The sequence below is a fragment of the Cyclopterus lumpus genome, chromosome 6, assembly GCF_009769545.1.
Source record: "Cyclopterus lumpus isolate fCycLum1 chromosome 6, fCycLum1.pri, whole genome shotgun sequence".
NCBI classification, from domain to species: Eukaryota; Metazoa; Chordata; class Actinopteri; order Perciformes; family Cyclopteridae; genus Cyclopterus; species Cyclopterus lumpus.
The window spans coordinates 22,490,795-22,517,272 of record NC_046971.1 but is presented as its reverse complement, the minus strand read 5'-3'; the positions used below and the strand labels follow the sequence as shown (position 1 = coordinate 22,517,272).

Here is a 26,478-nt window from a genome sequence, read left to right as displayed (position 1 = left end):
AATGCCGTCAAGTAGAGGATGATGAGTGGAAGAATCCTAAAAGGTAGAGTCGGGTTTCAGCATGAATTGAATGCTGCAATGTTAATTATTTTTTTTCAATTCAGTTTATTTTATATAGCCCAATATCACAAATTACAAATTTGCCTCAGAGGGCTTTACAATCTGTACACATACGACATCCCTGTCCCAGGACCTCACATCGGGTCAGGAAAAACTCCCCAAAAATAACCTTTCACAGGGAAAAAAAGGGAAGAAACCTTCAGGAGAGCAACAGAGGAGGATCCCTCTCCCCGGATGGACAGAAGCAATAGATGTCATGTGTACAGAATGAACAGCATTTACAAAGTTACATAAACACATTACATGAATATGACAATGTATGAATGAACCATTTAATGTTCTCAATCACAAATATTACTGAAAAATACCTCTATTTAAACAAAATCAAAGTATTTTTAAAAGAGACACAATGTCAGAGACACTCCGGTATAATACTAAGGGTTTGATGTTACACTCCATTCATCCATCCTGACGGATACTCTCCGCTCTTTCTCACACAAACAGATGGATCACTTTGGTGCTGTCGGAGCAACAGTCCAGGTCACAGGAATCTGTTGGCAAATATGAAAACTCACAAAATCCTAGAGAGACGTAGACCTCTCATTATCCTCCATTGATCTGTTTACCTGGCCATCCATCCATTTGACAATAGATCCAAATTGCTTCCTGCCCTTGCCTCCACACAGACAGATGGATGCCCCGAATAGTTCCAGGAAATGGTTATATGTCCATCCTGTTGGACAGCATCACCACTGTTGGACAAAGCCTACTGGCTTGGGACCATCCTTACTCCCGCTGAGTATCGTACTACATCGCTTTGACTTCCAGAAACTCCCACTCTAACCACAAAGGCTTTCTTTGAGGTAAAACATAGTCATTTAAACACATTGGCACTGTAAAAAGAATCCTATTGCTCCATCTTCCAACGCCTTTCGGAAATGAGCTCTATATTAAATCATACACGTATAGGCAGCCTTTTCCAGTTCACATGCTAATAATTACCCACATGGCGTTGGGCGTTTGTGCAACTGCTGATACGAAATGTATTTATGAAATCTATTTTTGTTATGCTGGTATTTGATTTGGTATACCATGGTTCACATCTTAGTTTGGTGTGTTAGCATAAAAACACTCATGAGTCAAAGATGCCGTTAGTCTTGCAGGTCATAATTCAAAGTCCATTATTTGTCAAAGATATTTCAGTTCTGACCAGCTGATCAACATAATCACCCGTAGAGCCATACCGCTAGTGTGGCCAAAGATCTTACAAATAACATATATTTTTTATAAAAAGTGTCAATTCTAACTGAGAGAGAGACATGTGAAAGACTCTTACACCGCATGCAGCACAGGACGTACAACATTGAAATGGAAAATTCAAATCAGTCTTGATATCAAAGCCGCCTGGCGTGGCTTTGAGATGAGACGTGGAGCTTCACTTTTCAACTATAGTGCCAGTTGTCTGCAATTTAGATCCTGAAAGTTTGACACTTTCAATAACTCCAAATCTTGGAATAGGATGCCGCTAGTCTGTACACTTATTTTCACACCATCTCAATAACTTTATGAATGGGATGGTGAAAAACTATTTAGCATTGTTAGTGTGCTCAGCTTTGTGCATTTTGTTTGGCACACTGTGTTCTTTTAGCTTCACCACTCTGAGGCTGGAGCAATGTCTGCCAGCACCACTACCTTTCTTGGACTAATGAGGTGAAACGACAGTGTCTTCATTATTATGGATCATGCGTCTTCTGGGCTGCAGCTACATCTTGTGAAAGAGACTCGACAGTCTGGTAACAAACCTAGATTAAGACGTGTATTATATATGTATATATTTGGCCTGTTTGATGATTACTAGAATGAAAACTTGCCTACCGGTTGGCTAGTTGGCAGATTCAGCCAACCAGACTCCCCCTCCTGACTGAGTTTCACGGAGCTGAGGACCAGCTGGCTACGGACCATTCTCACACTTCCTAACCACCTGTCCTGCTCACAGTCGGGGTGGCAGCATGGATCAACTCTGCTTGGCACATACGTACACTACACAGCACCGAGCAGGGCAAAGCTATGTCTATGGACCATAGACGTTGACCGTTATATTATCACAGGCCCCTGGGCATTAGTATTCTGAATGGTCCAAAATCTGGCAGTGACCTGGCAAGGCTTTACAGGGTTGTGTTGGCATTTACAGAGATTTGGCAGGGCACCAGTGGGCACAATGCCAACCTGACAGAGCACATTGGTCAATACAAATAAATGACACTAGCCTAAAGCCTTGTAAATGGCCAGCAGCGCTTTGTCCACCATTTCCATGTAATAATTCTCATAATCTACTATAAGCGGAGTGTTCACACACAGAACTCGGCGTGTGTTTGTGTCCAAATAGATAAAGCAGGTCAGTACTGCCCTGATCCACATTCATCCATCTTTAATCCACACTTTGTGTTCCCCCAACCATCCATCCATCCAGTCCATATTTGTTCTCAGTGGAGGTTCTTCTCTCCTAGCGTTTTGTCGGAGGTCTAATGGTGGAGTCACATATGTTGCTCTCAGCCAGAGCAGGTGGCTAGCTGTCGGAGGAGAAAACACTCAAAACACTGCTAACCTGCTAGGCATGTGGAGCAGTCCTTCCACCAATCGACACATTCATTCATCCCTCCATTTATCCATTCATCCTTTTTTATTACTCCCTTCAAACAAATTGATAATAATAGTTCTCCACACACATGCTCATTTTCGTAAAGAGCTAATGACTATTGAATGAGGGGCCCCATTATCAACCCAGTTTTATTTCTAATGTTTTATGCTGGTCCTAAGAATCACGAGTACAGTGTTTGTACAAATAATACTTGGATCAAAATCCAAGAAAGTGTGAGTTAAAAAGCTCAATCGGAGCATCAATGAAATGCAAGGAGACCAATTAAGTTTCATCTCTTCGAGAAGTGAGGAAGAGTTCAGTCGTATCGTTAGCAGATACAGCATCCAGCAGCAAAAGTGAACTGCCGTCAATGAGCCGCTGCCTGGAAAGGCTCGCTGCAAACAAAAATGCTCCACTCAGTCTGAAGCCCCGCCCCCACCGCTGCACAGAACGCCATCGGCATCCTTTTTTATTTAAAGCGTGGTAATGTTGGTCCAAATTGGACACTGCACTCCATGGGGTCCCCCGCAATACACCCACCAAGTGTATTCTCGAGAACACACACACACAGAGATTCCTTGCTTCATAGTGAGATATTCTGAATGAAGAAACGTTTCTAAAGGGGTCACTTGTAGGCAGCAGAACGTTCTCACACTATCACCATTTAGATGTTACGATAAATGTTAGCAAACAATTGCCTATTTACACATCCAGCAGACACATGAGCATTCATTTTGGAGTCTTGTTTCTTTATGCCTGAAAAGTCCAATATTCACTTCCTTATAGCTCTGCTTTTGGTCTCCACCAACTCCTGAGGGAAATATCTGACTCTTCAGCTGCTGAATGCTCCCCTCCGTTCTGTAGCTAGTCGCCACCATATTTGTGGCGCTTGATGGGAAGCAAGTAGTCTTTCTTGCTGAAAATGGTTCCTGCTGGAAACGATGCTGACGCAAGAAAAACGTTTGTTCCCCGGAGAGGGGAACGGCATTATTGGATCAAAACTCTCTGCAGGATTATAACTACATGTGACATGTACATGAGGCCTTTGATGCATTGATTACACACAGTGATGTTACATTACAGAGAGGTCCACATGTTGTCCAGGGTTTGCAGCATATCAGACGCTCTTTCTTGAAGCATATTTATTTTCCAAAATTGATGAAATGCATGTGAGCAGCAATTATTATGCATCACCATCTGTTTACAACCAAGCAAAGAAGCACTAGGTGCAGATAAAAGCTGTCGTGGTTCAGGTCGTGATGAATTGCCGCAAAAGGAAATGTGACAGTTAAGTTTGAACTGTGCTCTCCCTGCGGTGCGCCGCTGCCGGTTCTAGCTTTGTCGTTTTCTGCTTCCTCAAACTGAGGACTGGAGCTGCGGATGCCGGTACGAACGCACAACGCTGACCAGGGAAATAAAGGCAGACATTTAAATAGACAACACTCCTTTCCTCTCTTGATGACAGTTGTGATGTGACACCCAATGCGGCGGCGGCGGCGGCAGGGGGGGGGGGGGGGGGGGGGACTGCTCAGTGGTGGTAGTTAAAAGCGGGGTGGTAAAATGCTGCATAGCAGGTGTCCCGAGGATATGGAGCAGATAAGCCCAGAGCTGCTTCTGTAAAGCCCCTCTCGCTCAGAATCAGTCTTTTAATTAACCAATCCTCCGTGGAGACTTGGGGGAGCACACTCAACCATTCTGAAAGAGTGTGCGCTTAAATCCAATAGGAAAAAAAAAAAGAATAAATACCAGCTTTCGTTTTTTACATTGAGAACAGATGAAACTGGAACCTCTGTGCTCCAGAGCAAATGGGCAGATGCGATAAACCGTGTCGGCCAGTCAGACGGTCAGACGCGTTTCTTCTTCTTCTTCTTCTTATTTTTTGTCCTTATCTTTTCAAGGTGCCTTTGAGACCGAATGTATTCGCTCAGGCTGCCAAACCTTCAGGCCACACAGAAGATGAAGACAGTTCACAGAATGGAGATGAAGGCTGAAGCTAAAGGCTTTGATTGGATGCCTTCTTTGCTCCTCCATTTCCATGTACCTGACTCATTTGATGTCAAATTGAAAAAGAAAAAAGAAAACAATCGATAAAGCTGCCATTATTTGCATTACTCTGACCAAACTTTCCTCGTGAAATATATATCAGTCTCATCCGTATTGGTCTGAGCTGTGAGTCCGAGTGGTTGAGTATGCTCCAGGAATAATACATCCATGGGGCTTGCATGGCTAACCTAACAGATTAGATTAGTATCTGCAAAATCACAGCTGATTAGGGTGTGTGTGTGTGTGTCCTAATTTATGCACTCTGGAACATCTAAATTAATTCCCTATGCTCTATCCTCTAAAACATAACTGACCTACTTTAGACATTATTACTATTTTTCCATCATCGCAGTTTTTTATTTAATCCCTTTGGATAAGTGTGTGAGTGTGAGTGTGTGTTTGTGTTTGTGTGTCTGACACAGAGGAGAGAAAGAGGAAGAATATGCACATGTGTGCACTTGCTAGAAGTGTGTATGCCGTCATGATGAGTGTGTGAGAGCAGATCCCTTTTAAATCTCCTGGCAGTTGGAAAGTCGCAGTGGCATTACGACGACTGAGGGCTCCAGCCGTGTGTGTGTGTGTGTGTGTGTGTGTGCTTATGTGTAGGGCCACATGATAGATGAGTAGCTGAAGATCTGAGACTGAAGTCATTGTCTGGTCCGTGGCACAGATGAGACTGCTCAGAACTCCTTATTCAACCCTATTTCTTCTTTTCCCCTCATCTACCCCTTCCTCCATCTCTCTGCCCTTCATGTTTTACAGCTGAGGGAGGCCACCACGAGTCACTGGGACGGGCTGTCATGGCTGTGGACCCTGCGGCGGCCCCCAACCTCTCAGCCATCCCCCTGACTGGAGACACAGCTGGGGCGAAAGACAAAGACGGCGAACCCAGACGCTGGCCCGGGGGAAGCCTTTTCGCTATGGCCCGAGCAGCGGTTTGGACCCAAGCGAAAGCGGGGGTGCGCGCGGGGGCAGATGGCGCCGTCTTCGCGGAGACCCGGGCTAAAGTCGGGGCGGAATGGAGTCCCGTGGAGGCGGAGGGGGGAGGCATGCCAAGCGTGCCCAGGGACACGGTTGCCTGGCCGGGGCAGCGCGGCGAGGGCCAAAGAGAGCGGGCGGCCCTCTCATCGGCCCTCGCCAATGGGACGGCGGAGCTCTCAGCACCAGCGCAGAGAAAACCTTTAGGGCTGCTGTCTAAAGCTGCTTGGACCAAAGGCACCTCTTTATCCTCATCCAAGGCCTCCTCCTCTTCCTCCTCTTCCTCCTCAACCACAACAAAGGCATCCTCTTTGCCCTCCTCCACCTCCTCCTCTCCGGCCAACACAAGAGACACTCAGACAGCGAGACCAGACAACGTCTCCCTGGTCGTCGCCAACAGCAACTCCTCCAGCAGCAATAACAGCTCCAGTTTGGGTATGGTGCACGGTTGTTCTGTCATTTAACCCAATTTCAACTATGACTTTCATATTGTCAGTAATCGTTCGCCAAACCTCTCCCACCCCGAACATCAACCGTAGCTTAGCAGCAGCAGCAGCAGCCTGTCAAGCTCTGATTTCTCCACATGCAGAGACGATGCACACGGGCCTCTAATTAGAGCTGCACTGCGCGTTAGAGGAGAGTGGAGGCGCCGTCTCTCTCAACCCAAAAAGACAAGAGCAAAAGTGATGAAAGGCATTCATTCCTAATCATTAGGAGCACACAGGAGCAATGAGCAATGTTTTTACCTGGGACATGTAGCGTTAGCCTTCAGTCTTTTAGCACAATTTCATGGATAATTAGCCAGTGTTGCTAATCTTCTTCAAAAAAATCCTGATGGCAATCAAGGGTGAAAGGACACATTACGATATCTGTGGCTGTAGCAGGACTGGAGTAAGCGCCTGCTTGACAGCTAGCGCTGCAAGCTACTTTTGTGTCGCTAGTTTTGTGTTGCCAACACTGAACTCTGTCTTTATGGTCTGATCATTTGTCTGGCGCACTTTCAGGGGCTAATTTTCATGGTAGAACTAAATGTAATGTAATTGTAAACTGAATATATTCCAGAGAGAAATAAAAGCTTGACAGCGCTGCAACAGTGCAAAAGGGGGTGTGGCTTAGCGAGCAGTCCGTTGTTTTCGTCAATAACCGTTGTCATCCCAATGTTATTTTCAGCCTTCGCCATTATCATAGCCACCTAAACAACCATCGTCCTCATCATCATCATCATCATCATCATCATCATCATCATCATTTTGTCATCACGTTGTCACCTTCATCTTTGCCCTCCTCGCCGTCCTCACCACCATGTCCCGTCCCATTCCACTACCTCCATGTCTCCCCCACCTCCTGCTGCGCCATCACCACCGTAGCGGTAACATCAGCAACAAGGTAATTACTTTTTGTGTCATTTTGGCGTCCGATGCAAACAAATGCTAGCGTCACATGGAGTACCACACGTCTTCGTGTGGCAATGGGCGGGGAGGGTGAGAGAAGAGATGTGGATGTCTCGAAGCCTGAGAGGATTGATCTCCTCCCCCTTGCTCGCTGCAGCCCCCGTCACGCCTCTCATCGACATGCGTCTGATTTCGCCGCGGTAGAGGCGATTTAGATGGATTAAATGAACCCCTGACATTAAAATGCTCCTCTCGTTTACACATCAGAATTGGATTTCCATTTCCTACGGGCCTTTTTGAACTGCTGCGTTCTTCATCTCATGTACTTAAAATTGAGGATGGGTGAATGTTAAATGGATCTTCGTGTGCATCTGGAATGCATTAGCACCTTAAAAAGAAGTTCTTATAGAATCCAGATTTCCGAGTCTAAGCTAGGTGTAGATGGGAGCAGGGTATTGGGGTTTATTAAGTTCACGCAATACAACTTATTGCTTGTGTACCAGCTTCGTTGTTAGACCCGTCACATTGTATCATGTTCTATATGTTGAAGGACAAGGTCTGTGATATGTTTCTTTTTATGATTTTCAATAAATGCAATCCGGAGACCAAAACCAACAATTCGGTCGACCGACTCAACATGCTCTGACTTTCCGAACGCATTAGTTCTTCATTTTGTTTCTAAAAACAGGTTGACTGGTTTCCCAAAACAGCTGTAGTTTGTAGCAAACGTTACTCAAACGGAAGGAAATGCTGCATTTGTTGGGGACTATTTTCAGCTGCGTGTTTGGTTTCGTGAGTGTTCATGGCGGCGGGGCGGTGTGTTCATGGTAATGAAGTCATCCAGTGCAACAGCGTGACTCATTGCTGTGTTTTTGATCGTGTTGGACAACAGTGCTGCTCTGCAACACAGTGGAATAAGCTGCGTCAGGCTCCACAGATGTTTCATATTGAGGGTCGATTCGTTGTTGGTTTTGGTCTTCATAAGGGATTAAATGTCAGATAAGTACACTGAAGAATACCGCTTGACATTACCATTGATTTTCCTATTGTTTCCCTCCCTGCAGAGGAGTCGGTGAGCAGCCTGCCAGCCTGGGATCTCCCCACTGTCCCCGAGTCGCTCCTGTCCACAGTGGGCGACCACGACGTCACACTCCCTGCCAACGTCACCAGCCCTTTCTCCACCCACAAGTGGAACACCACCATGCCCGTGCGCACCAGAAACACCTCACGTCACGCGACCACATTAACCACCACCGTAAACACGTCTCTATCACCCACCACCTCCACTTTATCGTTATCCACCACGACGAGAGCACAAACACCATCGGGGCCCGGTACAGTTTCACCAACCTCGAGCCCGGAATCTGTGACCAATGAGGGCCTTCAGCTGACGACGATAACCACGACGACGCCCTCGACGACCACTCTTACCGTGACCGCCGCTGAGATGACGACACAGGTGGCGACCACTAGGAGCGCTGTAACAGCATCACCAAATGCAACAACTGCTGCTACAACCGCCCGGCAAACAACAAGCCTCAAACTGACCACGGCGGCTACAACTCAGCCCACAACCACCACCACGACCACACCTGCCACCACCACCACCACTACTACGGTCGCCCCGACGACCACCCCCCCTACCACCACCACCACCACAACCACCACTATGCTTCCCACCACTACGACAACCACTACGCCTGCAACTACTACTACTACTACTGCTGCCACCACCACTACTACCACCACTACGACCACAACAACAAAGGCACCGGCCACCACTGTCTTCATCCCAATCGTAACCACGCCGCCTCCCACCACGACCACTGAACCTCCGTCCAGTACCAGCGCAGAGGAAAGTCCTCTACCATGCAACGTGACCGAGAAGTTCTGGGTCAGAACTGGTACGAGACTAAAACATCATCCTTGCAGTAAATGTGGAGTAATTGTGTGCCCATCTTTCTAATAGTTTGTGTCGTCGGGAGAAAGAGTTGAATGGCTTAAACATCAGAGCATTTCCCCCCAAAAGACACAAAGTAATGATGAATAGAGGTGAAATACCATTTCATATAGACCTTTTTATGTCCAAGATGTAATTACATACACAGAAATGAATTAGAACTAAAAGCAGAGTCAGATATTCCTCAAGCATAAACACTTCTGTCGATAGGAAGCTGGAGACTGTAGCCTTTTATTACATTTACCAGAGATGCTGTGATACTGTGAAGTACTGAAGCCTTTACTCTTTACTGCAGCAGCTACAAAGTGATCAGAGGCCAACGTCCAAGCTCCTATTTTATGGAAATATTATTCCCATGTTATTATTTAATAATTGGGGTCAAAGTGAGATTTTTCACAAAAGGTCAATAAGCCAAATATGAACACAGTCAATGACTTCCAATTTTGATAATGTTTTCCTTTACAGTTCTGTCCATTGAGCTGCGTAGGAACTGCCTGGATCTGATCCTGAAACAGAACCTCTCTAAAGGACTGAGCCACGCCCTGCAGAGAGCCCTGAATGACTCCACAGCCAATGCACAGGTCAGTGTGCCTCACAGGTTCAGCTACAGTAACCACAGGTACTAACTGTGGCTCAGTGACCAGTTAGCAGTTGGAAAAAAAACAGCGTCATTGGCTCATAAAAAAGCTCATAAATTAGTCAATAATAAGAAGCAGTTGTATCATAATAATTAGATTAATCATGCTTCTTCAAATATGTAGTACACTGGTCAGTGGCCAGTAACTACACATCATAGGCTAATAAACATAGGTCAGTGTTTAGTTAACACAGGTTAATGGGTAGTAAATTCAGGTCGATGGATGGTAAACATTGGACACATGGCTTCAGTCACAGGGGCCAGTAATCACAGTTCAATGGGTAGTAAACAACGCCGCCTAACACAGATCAGTGGAAGTGGGTAATAAACACAAGTCAGGCACTTTATTTTTCTCGTCATCAGGCCAAAAGTCATTCAGCTTATTGTAATTCAAGTGTCCTTCTGACATTTATGTTGGCTCTATTTAGTTCTGTTCTGTTTCAGGGGTTGAGACAACATGTTGGTAATAGCTTAGCTTTCTGCGAGCTCACAGCTACACAAGGATACTCATTGGCAATGGCAATATTTTCTCTCCATCTCTAATAGTTTAGCCATTATGTGGTACCACTTGAATAACAATATGCTATATGATGAAAGGTTATTATGGAATTTTGGCCCAATAATGCCAGAAAAAAAACCCAAAACTACCCAAGCTTTAACCACAAGTTAGTGACTGCAGGTCAGTAGCTAGTAGGCACAGGTCAATGGCAACTAAACACAGGTCAGTGGCTAGTGAACACAGGTCTACGGATAGTAAACACAGAGCTGTGGCTAGTGAACACAGGTCTACGGATAGTGAACACAGAGCTGTGGCTAGTAAATACAGGTCAGTGGCTAGTGAACACAGGTCTACGGATAGTGAACACAGAGCTGTGGCTAGTAAATACAGGTCAGTGGCTAGTGAACACAGGTCTACGGATAGTGAACACAGAGCTGTGGCTAGTAAATACAGGTCAGTGGCTAGTGAACACAGGTCTACGGATAGTGAACACAGAGCTGTGGCTAGTAAATACAGGTCAGTGGCTAGTGAACACAGGTCTACGGATAGTGAACACAGAGCTGTGGCTAGTAAATACAGGTCAGTGGCTAGTGAACACAGGTCTACGGATAGTGAACACAGAGCTGTGGCTAGTAAATACAGGTCAGTGGCTAGTGAACACAGGTCTACGGATAGTGAACACAGAGCTGTGGCTAGTAAATACAGGTCAGTGGCTAGTGAACACAGGTCTACGGATAGTGAACATAGAGCTGTGGCTAGTAAATACAGGTCAGTGGCTAGTGAACACAGGTCTACGGATAGTGAACACAGAGCTGTGGCTAGTAAATACAGGTCAGTGGCTAGTGAACACAGGTCTACGGATAGTGAACACAGAGCTGTGGCTAGTAAATACAGGTCAGTGGCTAGTGAACACAGGTCTACGGATAGTGAACATAGAGCTGTGGCTAGTAAATACAGGTCAGTGGCTAGTGAACACAGGTCTACGGATAGTGAACACAGAGCTGTGGCTAGTAAATACAGGTCAGTGGCTAGTGAACACAGGTCTACGGATAGTGAACACAGAGCTGTGGCTAGTAAATACAGGTCAGTGGCTAGTGAACACAGGTCTACGGATAGTGAACATAGAGCTGTGGCTAGTAAATACAGGTCAGTGGCTAGTGAACACAGGTCTACGGATAGTGAACACAGAGCTGTGGCTAGTAAATACAGGTCAGTGGCTAGTGAACACAGGTCTACGGATAGTGAACACAGATCTGTGGCTAATAAATAGTCAGAGGCTTGTAAATACTGGTCATTGGCTACTAAACACAGGTCAGTGGCTAGTAAAGGAGGGCTCATAGGCCCTCCATTAGGTCTAGTGCTGATAATACACACATTTTACCTTTGCATTCGATGTACTCACCCCCGACTGTAAGTTCTTGATGAGCTTTAGATGACATCAAGAGTCTGTCTGCTTTATTATGCTGAGAAAAAGTGCTTTCCCATCTCATAAATTAATCTTTACATTGTAGTTTTGCCACAGTGTTGGCCCTCCGCCTGTGCAGACCTCCTGTTGAGTTTGTCATCACTTCACAATATCTCACAGTATATTTTTTGGGGTTAATTTTTCTCCTCGTAAGGAAAATGAATGGGTGACTAATGCAGACAGCGTTTTTAGTCTGAATAGAAATAACCTGTTAAATAGTGTTTTGCTCACCCCCCCTAAACTCCTGGATCAGATCAGGTCGGATCACTCTCTTGGTTTAAGTCGATTGATTTTCTGCCAACCTGTCTGTCTCGCCTGTCTATTTGTGCCAGCCCGCCTCTCTGTCTGTCCACCTGCCCCCCTCTCTCTCTCTCTTTCTCTCTCTCTCTCTCTCTCCCCCGTGTCGCTGTCTGTTCTTCTGTCTTTATCATCCGCCTGCTTTTTCTATTTTTATCCAGTTGTTTGTGAGCCTGCACCGAGAGTGACTCAGTGTCTCTAAGCTCCCATCCACTTTCATCTACCCCCTGCGACACACACATGCGCACACACATGCGCACGCACACACACACACACACACACACGCACACACACACACACACACACACACACACACACACACACACACACACACACACACATACACTCACACACACTCACTCTCCTTAGTTCTTATCCCCTCCATTAGATATTTATTGTATGTTCAGAGAAAAGAAAAAGCCACGATATGCAGGCAGTGTTTTGAGGCATTGTTGATGGGCAAATATTGCTCTTCAGCAGCGGTGGGGATCGCCAAACAGCATGAAATTAGCATGCAGCGGTATTTGATGGGTTTCATCATTGAACAATGTGGTTAACTATAATTGCGTGTGAAAATTGGCTAGTTTTACAGCTTGCAAAATGTTGGCGGGGAGATAGAAGTGACAGCAGGGGGGCCAAGGGCAGGTCTGCTCAGCTTTAATGGATTTGAGTATGCAAAACAAAGGTGAAATAAAAACCTTGCGGCTTCTGCAGGGTGCAGGGTCTAATAGACCCAAGGCGAAACTGGCAGAAGGAGCGAGACTCAGAGGAAAAGTTGCAGTTTATTCATCTGCTACTTCAGCACCATGGACAGCGCCACAGATTCATTAACACACTGCAAAAGTTATGCCTGGTTTTTATACCCCTGTCGGTAACCTCTCACCTTCTTTTTGATTTGGCCCTTTGGTGTTCAAATCCTTTTTCAGGCGGTCTCTGATTGATTGGATAGGTGTGATTCAATAGTTCCTTATAGGTTTGGCCTACGGCAACTCCATGGCTGGAACAGGACATTCTGGGAGAGCTGGACGATGAAGGGGGGAGTTTGTGAGCCTGGCATTGATGATGTTGTTGATGTTGTAACAGATGTGAGATCACCCACCTCTAGGCTCTGAGGTGGGTGACCTTCTGAGGATCCTGGCACGGAGTCACGGGTTACGTTGTTCGGAGCTCTGCGCCAGCTTTTCCACGGAAGTATAAATTAACCATCATTTCAAACTATTAACAGCCAGAGAATAAATATGGGTCTTGAGGTGCATCTTAAAATCACCTTAAATGTGTTAATTAATTATTTTTTAATGAACAATTCAAACGCTTCATTTCCCCTTATTTTGAAAAGGCAATTCCTTTGACGATTTGTCCACCTTCTGTAACTATTGATCACTGTCGGACATAGATTATTCATTATATTTATAAGCAGGGTCTATAACAGGAAGCAGGTTTACTCATTCCTCTGGATAACTCTGCGGATCAATGCAAACCTTGATCACGTGAAAAAGAAAAGGCCCGTTCTGGGGCATGACTCAGCCACTTATCCCTACACTTCATTTAACCGCATGCATGCGCTGATACAAACATGTTATTGTTGTCGTAACCTGGTTGTTAAGTAGGCGCCATTAATGCAGTTTAATCCTTACAGAGTGCTGATAGAATGTGGATGACTTCATGAGCGTGTGATTGGACATTGTGGTTTTTAATAATACATGCTGTTTTTAATTGCCTCCATGGAGAACGTTTTGCATTACGATTGAAACATCACCGGATGCAAGTCTATTCTTTAAAATCTGTTTATTAGCTGTTAATTTACGAGTGATTTATGAATAACAAATGACACAATATCCATGTATATAGGCTTAGTTAATTATTTATTTATTTTTATTACAGGATCTGTTTATACACATGGACAAATAACTCCCAGACAGGTTAATAAAATATGTATGATTACACGTAATGGTATTAAACGCTCAGTGGCCAGTCATGGATGCTGCATGGGATGAGTTCTAGTTGTTAATGGAGACGTAAATAAACACAGCGATGTGAACGCCGAGGAGAGGAGAGGAAAGAGTCATAGTAAGAACAGCTGCAGCTGGACGAAGGTGGAGGGTAGAGGCAGGTGGGCGGTGAATGCTTCCAGAAATAAGAGCCTTGACTCACCGCCGATTGTTGTCTGTGTGTGTTTTTCCAGGACACAGTTAGTCCGATTTATCACTCAAGCTAGCTCAAGCTAAACTATGCCCTTGAGGCCGATTACAACAGAAAAAAGGAGAAAAAAGGATATTATAAATATCCTTAGTGAACCCATAGCGAGTACGACATGCATTTGAACCGGATGCACTCCATCCCCCCACCCCCCACCTTTTTCTTGTTTCACCTGCTAGCACTGATTTCTCTTCTTCGAGACGTACGAGCATCCGCATGTGTTTAGGATATACAGATGGAAGCGACGTTTAAAAAAAACAACAACAAACTTGAATTTCCCCTCCCCCACCCACCCCCACTCTCCCCGTCGCAGGTGGAGCACGACGACTGCAGCCCCCACAACGTGACGTTGGGTTACTACGTGGCCAGCGGCAAGACCGTCTACGTTTCCTCCCGGGTGGTCGAGGCGCTGCACGTCTACGGCTTCGACAAGCTGCTGTCGGACATCCGGCAGCACACCCCGTCGGTCAAGGCGGTCCTGGTTCCCGTGGCAGGCTGGGTGCCCTCTCCGAGCATCCACCTGCAGCTGAAAACAGGTGATGCAACCTGATGGAGAAAAAAAAAAGTTAAGATAGTGTTCATATCGGAGGTGGAGTGGAAAACGGATGAGCAATAGCAGGGGTTAGAGATGCAGGGAGGAGGAGGAGGAGGATATGAGCGGATGGAGAGCAGGGAGATAGAAAACACAATGAGAGAACAGGGAGGGAGACACAGGGGAAGAGTAGAGCAGAGACAAAATTAGAAAATTCTGATTACATGTCCGCTCTCCTTTACTCTTCTCTCTTCTCTGATACCCTAAATCCCATACAAACTCCCATGATTGCAGAGCAAAGGCAAATTGGTCGATTCATTTAGTCAGCCTCTTAAGCCTCTTAAAAACACACACACACACACACACACTTCGGCACGTGCGCACACACACGTCTCAGTCGAGTCTTGTGAGAACATGGGAAAGGAAGTCGGTGCAATTAACACATTGCTTTTTCAAAGATACAGGCGTGGATTGGAAACCCATTTCTAAACTAGGAATTGTATTCTTATTCATTATTTTTTTTAAATCATGCCGGTGTCGTTGCAGCTCACTACACAGAATTTGGTCGATTTTGCAATGAATTTAAAGCCACATACAGTAATTTATTTGTATTTCAAGCTGCATTAATAATCATCTGTGCATTACTCATTTAAATGATGTATAGTACACGAATAATCACCCAGCTTGACTGAGCGTTGCAGTGTTTCTCAGCTCCTTGTTTCGGTTTCATCGCCTGCAACCTTAATGCACATTTACATTTACAGTTTCCTTTAGCGCATAGTGGGAAGCCCTAAACACGGAAGCTTTAACCACCGACGGGAAACAATAAATATCTGCTTTGTGTCCTCAACGTTTTCTAAATGGCCACGTTAGATATTTCATCGCTTTCAGTGTGATGCATACCACCGTAAAGACCATCGCCGTGCTAGTGTGCAGATGTGTATCAAGTGGGCCCTTTAGGCGAGAATAAAAATCCATTTCTGGCTTGTTCAGCTCATAAACCATAAATACACAGCATATGCCAATTCACCATCCACAGCGCAAATTTGCATACGATTATCAACTGGGTCAGCGCTGTTTGTGCCTCCAATGTGTCGAAGCCTACGAGACGAGGGAAGGGGGCAGAGTCCTGCGCTCATAAGCACCACCGCGTTTGAATTTAGGTCAGAATATTGTTCCACCTCTTCCTCTCAGAGTTTCTTTAAAAAAGCAGCGAAAGACGGAGTGCAGGGAGAGAATGGAGGGCTGAGACAACATTAATAACATCCACCATAATCTGCTGATGGGCTCTCCATTGTTTACCCTGTTCCCCCTTCAGTGCCGAACAACTCCTCTTCTTATCTGTTCTCATTCTAGATAGTGGCGATAATCCTGGTTTAGGTTTGTCGGTTACGCAGAGCAACACTTTCATTGATTCCAAAAACACAAACAGATTGTTTTGTTGCTACGAATACATTCATAAACCGTTTGAACTTGAAATACTAATAATAATGATATGTAATATGTACTGAAAACTAATATCGATTTTGTCAAAGAAAAGACATCCAGGTCTATCGTGATAAAATCAAGCATCTTTACACACTTTACATTGCTCACTTATACTTCCGTATGGGGATTAGAAAACAAATACAATTTATATTGTAGAGGTATAATTGGAAACAGCAACCAACCGTTTATTAAATTAGAGGCTGTAATATTTTAAGGTTTTGACATTTTAAAACTGCATCAATTACATTACTGATTTCTAGGGAGTAGTTGACATTTTTTTGTCTGTTTCTTTTGTTTTCTTTCCTTCCCTGCTTGTTGTTGTCCTGTAATTATTCACAGACTAAAATCAAATGCCATTTCAACATCAATTACACATAATTTCCCCTCTCCCCCCTTCCCCTGCAGTGTTGAGGTTCGTCGGCCCGACCGATAACGTCTACTCCTGCAGCTTCGTCCAGATGTTGGAGCAGCGGCTGGAAAACGCCTTCGAAGAGGCCCAGGACAAAGTGCTGGAGACCTACAACCGGCTCACCGTGGAGGTACGCTGTCGGGTTCACGGAGGCTGCGTGTCATGTACGTGTGTCATGTACGCGTGTCATGTACGCGTGTCATGTAGTCATGTAGGCGTGTCATGTACGCGTGTCATGTAGGCGTGTTATGTACGCGTGTCATGTAGGCGTGTCATGTACGCGTGTCATGTACGTGTGTCATGTAGGCGTGTCATTTACGCGTGTCATGTAGGCGTGTCATGTACGCGTGTCATGTAGGCGTGTCATGTAGGCGTGTCATGTACGCGTGTCATGTACGCGTGTCATGTACGCGTGTCATGTAGGCGTGTCATGTAGGCGTGTCATGTACGCGTGTCATGTACGCGTGTCATGTACGCGTGTCATGTAGGCGTGTCATGTACGCGTGTCATGTACGCATGTCATGTAGGTGTATCAGGTACGTGTGTCATGTAGGCGTGTCATGTAGGTGTATCAGGTACGTGTGTCATGTAGGCGTGTCATGTACGCATGTCATGTAGGCCAATCAGGCAAATGCCAATAACACAACGCTGTAGGTCCAAACGATTAGATTACAGCGACTCAGTGCAAAAAAATGATAATTCGATGTAAGGTCACACTAGTCCGAAAGCATTTGGAGCAATATGCACTGAAAGGAGGGAGTGACTTGCAGCGGAATAATGCAGGTTTATTTCCAGAGACACAATCAAAAGTCCTCATTCTTCTCCAGTGGCGTTTTATGTCCAAACCCTTTCCAGCTACTTTCACTCCTTTTGTTCCCGGCTTCTTTCTCATTTTCCGTCTCTATTCTCTCCGATCGGCGAGGTGCTCTCATGACTGCAGGACATACACGCACGCACCGTCATAATCATAAAGTGGGTCTCGGCAAGCGCTGGCCGATATAGGCTCCATTCATAATTCATCCTCTGAAATATTAACGCTCACCGAGGAATGCGATGGGAGGTCCTCATATCTCGCATCGGCATCTGCTTTACTTTACTCAGTCATGTTGTTTCCAGAGCGACGGAAGAGGAAAATACCCATTGTTCATTGAAAGTGTCATACTGTGTCTCGAGCTCCGCTATGAATTCTTTATGGCGCATCTTAGATGTTTGGTATGTTACATTAGATATTTCTGTATGAATGTTTAAATTAGAAATGTGCCCCTAAGAAAGACGCGTTCATCCACAGATCCAGAGCGTGTCCCAGGAGCCGGGCTCCCCGTCCGTCTCCCTGGTGTACGTGGTGAAGAACCAGGATGCCATTCTCAACGGGACCATCTCCAGCGGCCTCCTCAACCAGCTGACCGCGGAGCTGGTGGGCTACTTCCTGTTCTACCCACCCATGGTCATCGCCGAGCGTGAGTGAAACCACGATGCACCTTGAGGCCCGAAGGTGGAGAGCTAGATCTGATCCTCGTTTTTTTTTTTTATCCAAGTAATGTCTACTCGACAGTTTCTTTGTACGTTTCTGCAAAAAACGTTGATCGGTGAAATAGCGTGACACACATCAAGTCGCCCCGGCTACTACTTGTGCACGATAATAAAAAAAAAATGGACGCCCACTCATGAAAACATTGGTGAATTAGTGAATCGTTAATGAAGAATTTCAAAACGAAAATCACCCGGCGTTAGTGTTCGAGGGTTAAAGTTCGGATCTCCAATTCACTTGATAGCAACTCAGTATGGTTAATAGCAGTCAACATACTTTTATTGAATGTAAATTCCATGTTGAATCCAAACAGGACAGTGAAAAGGTCACAAATATTCTAATATGCAAATGAGCAAGCAAGTGATATTTTGAGCAGCCAGCAGCTAAATGAGTTGGCGACGTCGCTCGTGAACATTTCATCTCTCATCGCTCGTTTCTGAGCAGTCACGGTGGCAAAAAAGAGTCGCTCCGCTCTCACGGCTGCACGGAGAGACTTGGCCGGTATCGTCTAACCCGCGATTAATGGTGCATGGCCAACGAATTAAAGTCCAGTCAGAGTGCTTGATACTCATTCGCTTGATGTACCTCCAAGCCATCTTCTCAGAGGCACCGCCGGGCAACTGTGATGCCTCTGTAATTAGTCACAGAGAGCCCCGTAAGTGAAAAGAAAATAAGTAATTTATCTGTGGACGAGGCACGTGGCTCTGGCAGTCGCAATGTGTCGCATTGTGTTGTCTGGTGTTCCTTTATTGTTCCAAAGGGTGACTTTTGAGACATCGACATTGTGCTCGTCCCTCTAACTTGTCTCGAACCCGACCTGGTCGTGAGGCCACTGGTGCAGTTTGTTTTCTTACCACAGAGCTTGTTCAGAGCTCCTGAGAACCATTGAGTCCACTGCAGAGCAATGCATGATTCATGCCGTCTCGTATGTTTGACCCGCGGGGAATTCAAGATTATAGTATAGTATAGAAGGATGTCAGAATATATTATGGGCTCCAGACTAAATAGAAAGATAATGCACATTAGGTGCACATGGATAACATTTCTGGGAAATTCTCCCGAATAATTTATATTGAAGAAATGTTGGTAGGTTGTGCAATTAGTTGAATTAGTAAAGACAATAATGACTGTCTCCAGCATGGGTCGGCTCAAGAGACCCAGCAGTGCACGTTGTGGTAACGGTCCAGTGACCGAACCACAAACCCAAGTGACCGACTACAGACGTGAGCTCTGTTCATCTTCCACTCCGGCCTCTAATGCCATCTGCGAGATTTAAAAAAAGGGCAAACAGCTGCACGGCTCCTATCATCTGAATCACGCCGTGGGCAATCTGTTGTCCACGTCCCCCCCGAATGAGCTAATTTTATCCCGGCGAGATTAGATTAGTATCTATTTGCGCGTACTCTCAACACCCAGTGGGCGAAAAACACCACACTTCACTCGGTCACATCCAAACCCAGTTGGCATCACCGCGGAAACCCAGTCTGTTCTCTTAAAGAAGCAGTTTTTTTGTTGTGGTTTTTACTAAAAGGTGAAACAGTGAGGAACCGGTTACAGTATCGTACACAACGGGGGAATAGTCCAGGCATCGAGCATCAACCAGTGATCAATTCTCGTGCGATGAAAGCCGCCTGGATATTGATCTCCAGTGTTTAATAAATAAATAATTAAGACTAAAACGGTACACGTGCAGCCCTCTTCCCGGCTTCCTAATAGAGAATGTGTACACTGCAAAAAAGGCACTCTTTACTCCTGTTTGAGTAACATTTGTTAAATACTACAGAGCCCAGCTGTTTTATAATGTTTTACAACAATTTTTTAAAGATATGAATGAATGAGCTTGGCGGCGGCGGGAAGTCAGGAAGTAGGGCTGCTGAAGTATCGCGACAATTCATCATTGGTTTGTTGACAGCATGACAAATAACACCAGCCTTAAACATTTCTTTTTTCTATTTGATTATTATTAGATTTGTACTGTGCCACAACGTCTGCAGCATTATTGAAATGAATGTGTTCGATTTCGTCGGCCCGCTGAGCTGATTCTCCGAAAGGCCACTGAACCCTCACACATCAGCCGCCTTTAGTGTTCATGCGAGCTCGTCAGTGTCGGGGGGGGAGGAGGAGGAGGAGGAGGAGGAAGAGGAGGAGGAAGAGGAGGAGGAAGAGGAGGAGAGCTCGGTGAATGTAAATGTGCTCGCGCAAAGGGCATCGAGGAAGGTTTGAGCAGAAACACTCCAGCAGCCATTGACTCGGGCCGAAACACAACTCTGGGCAGACCGCCAGCTCGGAGGAGTTAGGAGGGGGCCGGTGGTGAACCAGGCAGATGGGCAATAAGGAGAGAGGGGGGGGGGGGGGGGGGGGGGGGGGGGGGGGCAGGACGCAGAGAGAGGCCGATGGACTGAGAGGGTGATGATGGGTGGATGAAGACGGAAGGAGACAGTCGGCCGGACGGAAAGGGAGCAGACAGGTAAACAGGTAGAGAGAGAGAGGCGGGCGGAGAGGAAGGGGGAAGTAGACGGTGAGCGGTGAGGAAGGAGAGGTCACAATGCAACCTGACAAGAAGCCCCCCCCCCCCCCCCCCCCCCCCTCTCTGCAGATATGTCGCCTATACACAAAGGAACGTATTATTAACAAATCATAATAGATAATAAATTTTTATAAATAGACCAATATCAAATCATGCCTACACTTGACTCGGATTTATTCAAATACACACATTAAATTAAACACATTATTGTGGTTTCCCTTTTCAAACTTTCATGTGGATGCTATTAAATAATAAAAAAAATACAGTTCTTTGAAAAAAAATGCATTTACAAGTTCAGCTAAAGCCAATATGATGAAGTGAAGACTAATATATGTTTTTTATTTTCCGTCACATCCTGAATGTGTTCACAAAACAGGAAATACTACCTGAGATTATTATGCGATTACTGCATTCAAATATCACTTATATGGACCCTCAATAGTATTACCCCCCGCCCCTTACCTATGATTACATATATTTATATACATTCCGCTCACAAACCGCAATTCCAGCCGACCCGAGTCTTGTGTTTGAGCTATAAAACTCTACAATGCCTTTGCTCATCGTCTGTGAAATCAAAACACCCGAACAAAGTGTCGTGGTCAAATAAAATCCGACCTTCCACACGCTGCGGAGCGTCAGTCTCACCGTACGGCAGCAGAGGAGGTGCTACAGGGAAACAGGATCGCATTTGAATTCAAACTAGATTAAATCACTTTAGGACTCTGGTGCTTTTGTCCACAGGGACCGCCAAAAATCAACACTCAATGAAAGTTGCTCGTAGTAGCTTTAAAAACTAGAATTTTAGATAATTGTGTACGATATGATGTTTTATAAATTCGGCAAATACCAGTAACTTTCTCTCTCTCGCTCTCTCTCTCTTTCTTTCTCTCTTCAGCCCTTGAATACCATAATCTCAACACGTCGATGGTGACCAAGAACTATTGGGTGATAACAGGTAAATAGCTCTCTCACACACACACACACACACACACGCACACGCGCATACACGCTGTGCTGCCGGATGATCAGCGGTAATCAAGAGCCGCATTGATCGGACACAACAGCAATTAGCCCTGGTGCCGGTTGTTGTGCAATTCAGCAGAATAGTATTGGCTCTCTCATTTTTATTCCCATGTCCTCACAACCCCTCCAAACCCCAAACACACACACTCCTCTGCTCTCCTGCGATCTCCGCGCCCGGAGTGTCTGCTCTGTTCCTGGGAAAACCTATTGATGTATAATTCACGGCTTCCTGACTGGGGCAGAGGGGGAGATCACTTCAAATCACATCACGGCCGGGTGTGAATGATTCTGAAGTGTGTGCGTGTGTGTGTGCGTGTGTGTGTGTGTGTGTGTCGCTGCAGCTGTAATAGACCTTTCTGGGCAGCTTTCAGACGGAAGGGAAGATCATCTAGTCCTGTCTAATATCTGACTCATCTCCTGTCTATCTCCATCTCTCCCCCTCTCCTCCCTTGTTCTCCCCTTAACATCAATGCCTCCCTTTTAATATTATCTCGACTCCTCCGTCTTCACTCTCTCCCCGTCTCCTCCTTTTTTTGTGTGTTCCCATTCCCACCCTGCTTCCCTTCTCCCTCTCTCGTCTCTGCTCCCAGTGATCCAGGATGTGGAGAACTCCTCCCTGGAGGCCAACTACCAGAGCTTCGCCAGCCTGATGGAGCAGCGGCTGGCTGAGCTCTTCCTGGTGGCCGGCAGGCAGGGCCCTCGGACGGCGCGACCTCGGCGGGCCACCACCGTGGGCAGCTACACCGTACAGGTGGGTGGGAGCGGGATTCTTGTGTGTCACTGTGATTAATAGTGGCGATGGCGGGGTCTGCGTTTGTACAACTCTCTGCTTTAAAAGAACCAGCCTGCGCTTTTTACAAGTGACCACATCCTTTTTCACCTCCGAGTGCCCTTCTAGTTATACATGTTGCAAAATAATTAGAGCCGAAACGATTCATTGATCAACAGATAATTCAATTCAATTCAGTTTATTTTGTATAGCCCAATATCACAAATTACAAATTTGCCTCAGAGGGCTTTACAATCTGTACACATACGACATCCCTGTCCCAGGACCTCACATCGGATCAGGAAGAACTCCCCAAAAATAACCTTTCACAGGGAAAAAAGGGAAGAAACCTTCAGGAGAGCAACAGAGGAGGATCCCTCTCCCCGGATGGACAGAAGCAATAGATGTCATGTGTACAGAATATGTCATATTACAGAATAATAATATCCATCCATCCATCCATTTTCAATACCGCTTATCCTCATTAGGGTCGCGGGGCGCTGGAGCCTATCCCAGCTGACATAGGGCGAAGGCAGGGGACACCCTGGACAGGCCGCCAGTCCATCGAGGGCACATGTAGGGACATACAACCATTCACTCTCACATTCACACCTATGGGACATTTAGAGATCAATTAACCTGCAGCATGTCTTTGGACTGTGGGAGGAAGCCGGAGAGCCCGGAGAGAACCCACGCTGCCACGGGGAGAACATGCAAACTCCACACAGAAGGACCGCTCCGACCGGGAATCGAACCCACGGCCCTCTTGCTGTGAGGCGACAGTGCTAGCCACTACACCACCGTGCAGCCAGAATAATAATATCTAGTATTTAAATAGCCATGTACATGATTCACCTTTTTCTAATATCTAATGACCAAACAATTCATCCCATTCATTCAGAAAATGTTCTGCAGATGAATCGATAATGAAAATGATCGTAAGCTGTGGCCGTAAAGTGGAGGATGAGACAACATGTTTTTTTTAATACACGCTAAACAGATCTCAAGTAGATTTTCATTGTTTATTAAAAGAAACCACTTGCATCCGATGAACAGCATGGAAAATAACAACACGCATGTGACATGTTTGTACCGCTCTAAGAGAGGACGGTCACTTAAAGATAAGCATTATGTTGAACGCCCAAAGTGTGTGTATGTTATTCCCCTCCCCCGGCCGCTTGTCCATACTGAGTAAATGAAGACAACGATTGACTCTTCCTGGCCTTTATGCCTCACACACCCTCAAGGGTTTATGGGAAGTCACAGATGACCAGTTTTATTGCTGCAGAAGAGAAGGAGACTGGGAGGGGCAGAATCATCCAGCCATTTAATATCACACATCATTTATTTTTATGACAAAATCAAATTACCAGACTTGATTAAACCGTGTTCGTCAAAATATATATATTTTTTAATTTTTATTTTAATCGTTTGATGTATGATGAAAGGAAATTGAGATTTCAAGTGACTCAGTTATCCTCAAGTGTCTTCCCCAAGTGCAGCAAATGGTTCATCGTGATCAAAGCAGCCGGGCCGATTCTGAATTTTGATTGGGCCACTGTAGATATGGCCGTGGGTGTGTTGGTGAGAGAAAGGATTGTGTACGTCTTCAGTCTGGCTGCAGATGAAAAGTTGCACTTGCAAAAAAGATGGAATTGATGCCGAAGACACTTGTTTACAAAAAGGCTCGAGATGTTGGACACCTTATTTGTGCTCTTCCAGATGGTGAGCATGCGGCGGCTGCCGGGTCCCAAGAGCCCAGCGGAGATGACCTACTACGCCCAGCTGAACGGGGCGCCCGTCACTGGATCCGCCGCCGCCAAGACCCTCAGCAGCCTGGACTCCCAGACCATGGCGCTGACACTGGGATACTTCGTCCAAGTGCAGGCTGAACGTGAGCTTGGTTATCTTATGCTACATTATTATGTGTCATAATGTGTGAAGGACCAAGCAGGTCAAGAGACCAGTGGCCATTAACGTGGTTATGAACACATTTAACAGGACAAAAATAATTCAGCTCTTTCAAGGGGAACTTCCAGGCCTTTGCACTTAAAGGAGCGCTGTGTAAGGGTTTAGTGGCATCAGTTTGGTTTGCAACCAAATGAAAACCCCTTTGCTCGCCCCTTCTTTTGTGTGTCCATGAAAAACGTACAAAAAACTGCGTCCTTCTTGATTGAAAAGTTATTGAAAAATTGCTTTTTAAATCTTTTAAAATGCAAAAACAAATAGCTTCATCCTCCTCATATTATTTCCAAAATAAAGTCTCACAGGGGGATGAGTGGAGGGACTTTGCCTCTTTATACACACTAATGAAAACATAGTTATGGATATCATATTTAATATCTGCCAATAAATCCCACTAAATCTGACATACTTGAACCTTTAATCAGATGGAAAACATTACTATTAGCCGTGAAGATTTTCTCTAGGAGGTGCAGTCTCAGTGACCCGCTGTTAACCGGCAAATGCTTGTTTTTACATTTTGTTGTTTGTGCAGATTAAACAAACAAACAAAACGTCTGTTTGTCTTTATGCTAAGCTAAACTGACTTGCCGGTGGCTGCAGCTCCATATTTCCCCTATAGATATATGAGAGGTATCAATCTTCCTGTTCCATCCTGTTAAAAAAAGCAAACGAGCACATTTCCCAAAATGTTCTCTTCCTTGAAATCCAAGTCTTATTCATATCAGTTATTCATAATGTTTTTTTAAATGGATGCATGGTTTATTGATATTGAAATTCAATATAAAAATATACACATTTGTTCTATTCCCATTTGTTCACGTACTTGCTGATTTATTCCCGCTATGGAAAGAATAGGCTTAAAAATAGGACGCTTCTCTGTTTCCCTTTTGCATATTTACACAGATTTACACAGATTTGCATTTGGCCATTATGCAAATAGGGGTCCATACATATTTTAGATGCACAGTCAACTCACTGAACACACTTCTCCTTCCGCTGCCATTGTGGAGACACCACACTGCTGAGAACATTCCCATTGAAAAGGCTCTGCAGGATTTATCCGCCCCGGCTCGCCGTGACATTACGTAGGTTCTCGTTTCGTTTCCCCGTACTTTCCCATAATGCCCGGCGGTGTTGCTCCCCATCCAGCGTCCGAATATCGTAACAAATTCAAACTTGCGTTCAGAAAAATTGTAGTTGTGTATACTTCGCTGCTGATGAGAACAACGTGTTCCTCTCTCAGATTTCCCCAACAATAATTAAGAACCTGGAGACACCAACAACCACCAGCGGGCCTTTCCGGCTCCCCCTAACAGCGCTCAGGCCGGGACCCGAACACGGTGTTCTCGTAGAATTCATTTAGTTTCTGTGGAAAATAACCGCATTAGCCCTTCCAATGAAAACACATCCCCTTGGCAAGCTGAGTTTGGCAAAGAAAGATGTTTTATGAAAGTAATTCAAGTGAAAAACGTTTGACTACAAGCACCTTTTAATTTGTTTAATGTTGTCAGTCAATGCTTATTTCTGAATGTGGATTTACAGTCCACGAATGTGTTTTCTTTCATAACATTTCAGTCCGTGTTACACAATTTTTGTGCACTCTAAATACAAACTGTGAGATTTTGGGAAAGACGTTAATTAGCTTTCTGGACGAGAAGATTGATACATATCTCATGCCTGTGCGCTAAATATGAAGCTGGTGAAGCATAGCTTAGCATAAGGAAACTGAAAATCTTAACTGGGACAAGAAAAGCGAGAGGGACAGAAATCCGCCCCCCCAAACACACACACACACACACACACACACACACACACACACACTCCCCAGAGGAAACATACTGAGCAGTGATATTTGTGTGTTCGTAGCTGTGGTGAAGACGCCGCCCAGCAACCTCTGGATCATTGCTGTACTGACGCCGCTCTTCCTGCTGATGGTGGTGATCGTCATGGTGTCCTTCATCCTCTGCAAGAGGAACCGGGTCATCTTCAAAACTGGCGCCTTCAGGAACTTCAAAACGCGCTCCAAGGTAAGACCGCCGAAACACGCTTCGCCCGACTGCACCCCCTTTC

At 45.4% G+C, this 26,478-nt stretch overlaps 1 protein-coding gene across 1 annotated transcript in view; it reads left to right on the top strand.

The window, feature by feature from the left end:
• The window catches only part of kiaa1549la (KIAA1549-like a), a 78,672-nt gene that overhangs the window by 25,184 nt on the left and 27,010 nt on the right, over nucleotides 1-26,478 (top strand). The window contains exons 2-11 of the mRNA XM_034535509.1: nucleotides 5,513-6,154; nucleotides 8,175-9,014; nucleotides 9,536-9,651; nucleotides 14,478-14,700; nucleotides 16,590-16,723; nucleotides 17,882-18,050; nucleotides 21,547-21,606; nucleotides 22,265-22,425; nucleotides 24,166-24,337; nucleotides 26,275-26,435. Coding sequence (XP_034391400.1) covers nucleotides 5,513-6,154; nucleotides 8,175-9,014; nucleotides 9,536-9,651; nucleotides 14,478-14,700; nucleotides 16,590-16,723; nucleotides 17,882-18,050; nucleotides 21,547-21,606; nucleotides 22,265-22,425; nucleotides 24,166-24,337; nucleotides 26,275-26,435 — 2,678 coding nt within the window. The remainder of the gene's footprint in view (nucleotides 1-5,512; nucleotides 6,155-8,174; nucleotides 9,015-9,535; nucleotides 9,652-14,477; nucleotides 14,701-16,589; nucleotides 16,724-17,881; nucleotides 18,051-21,546; nucleotides 21,607-22,264; nucleotides 22,426-24,165; nucleotides 24,338-26,274; nucleotides 26,436-26,478) is intronic.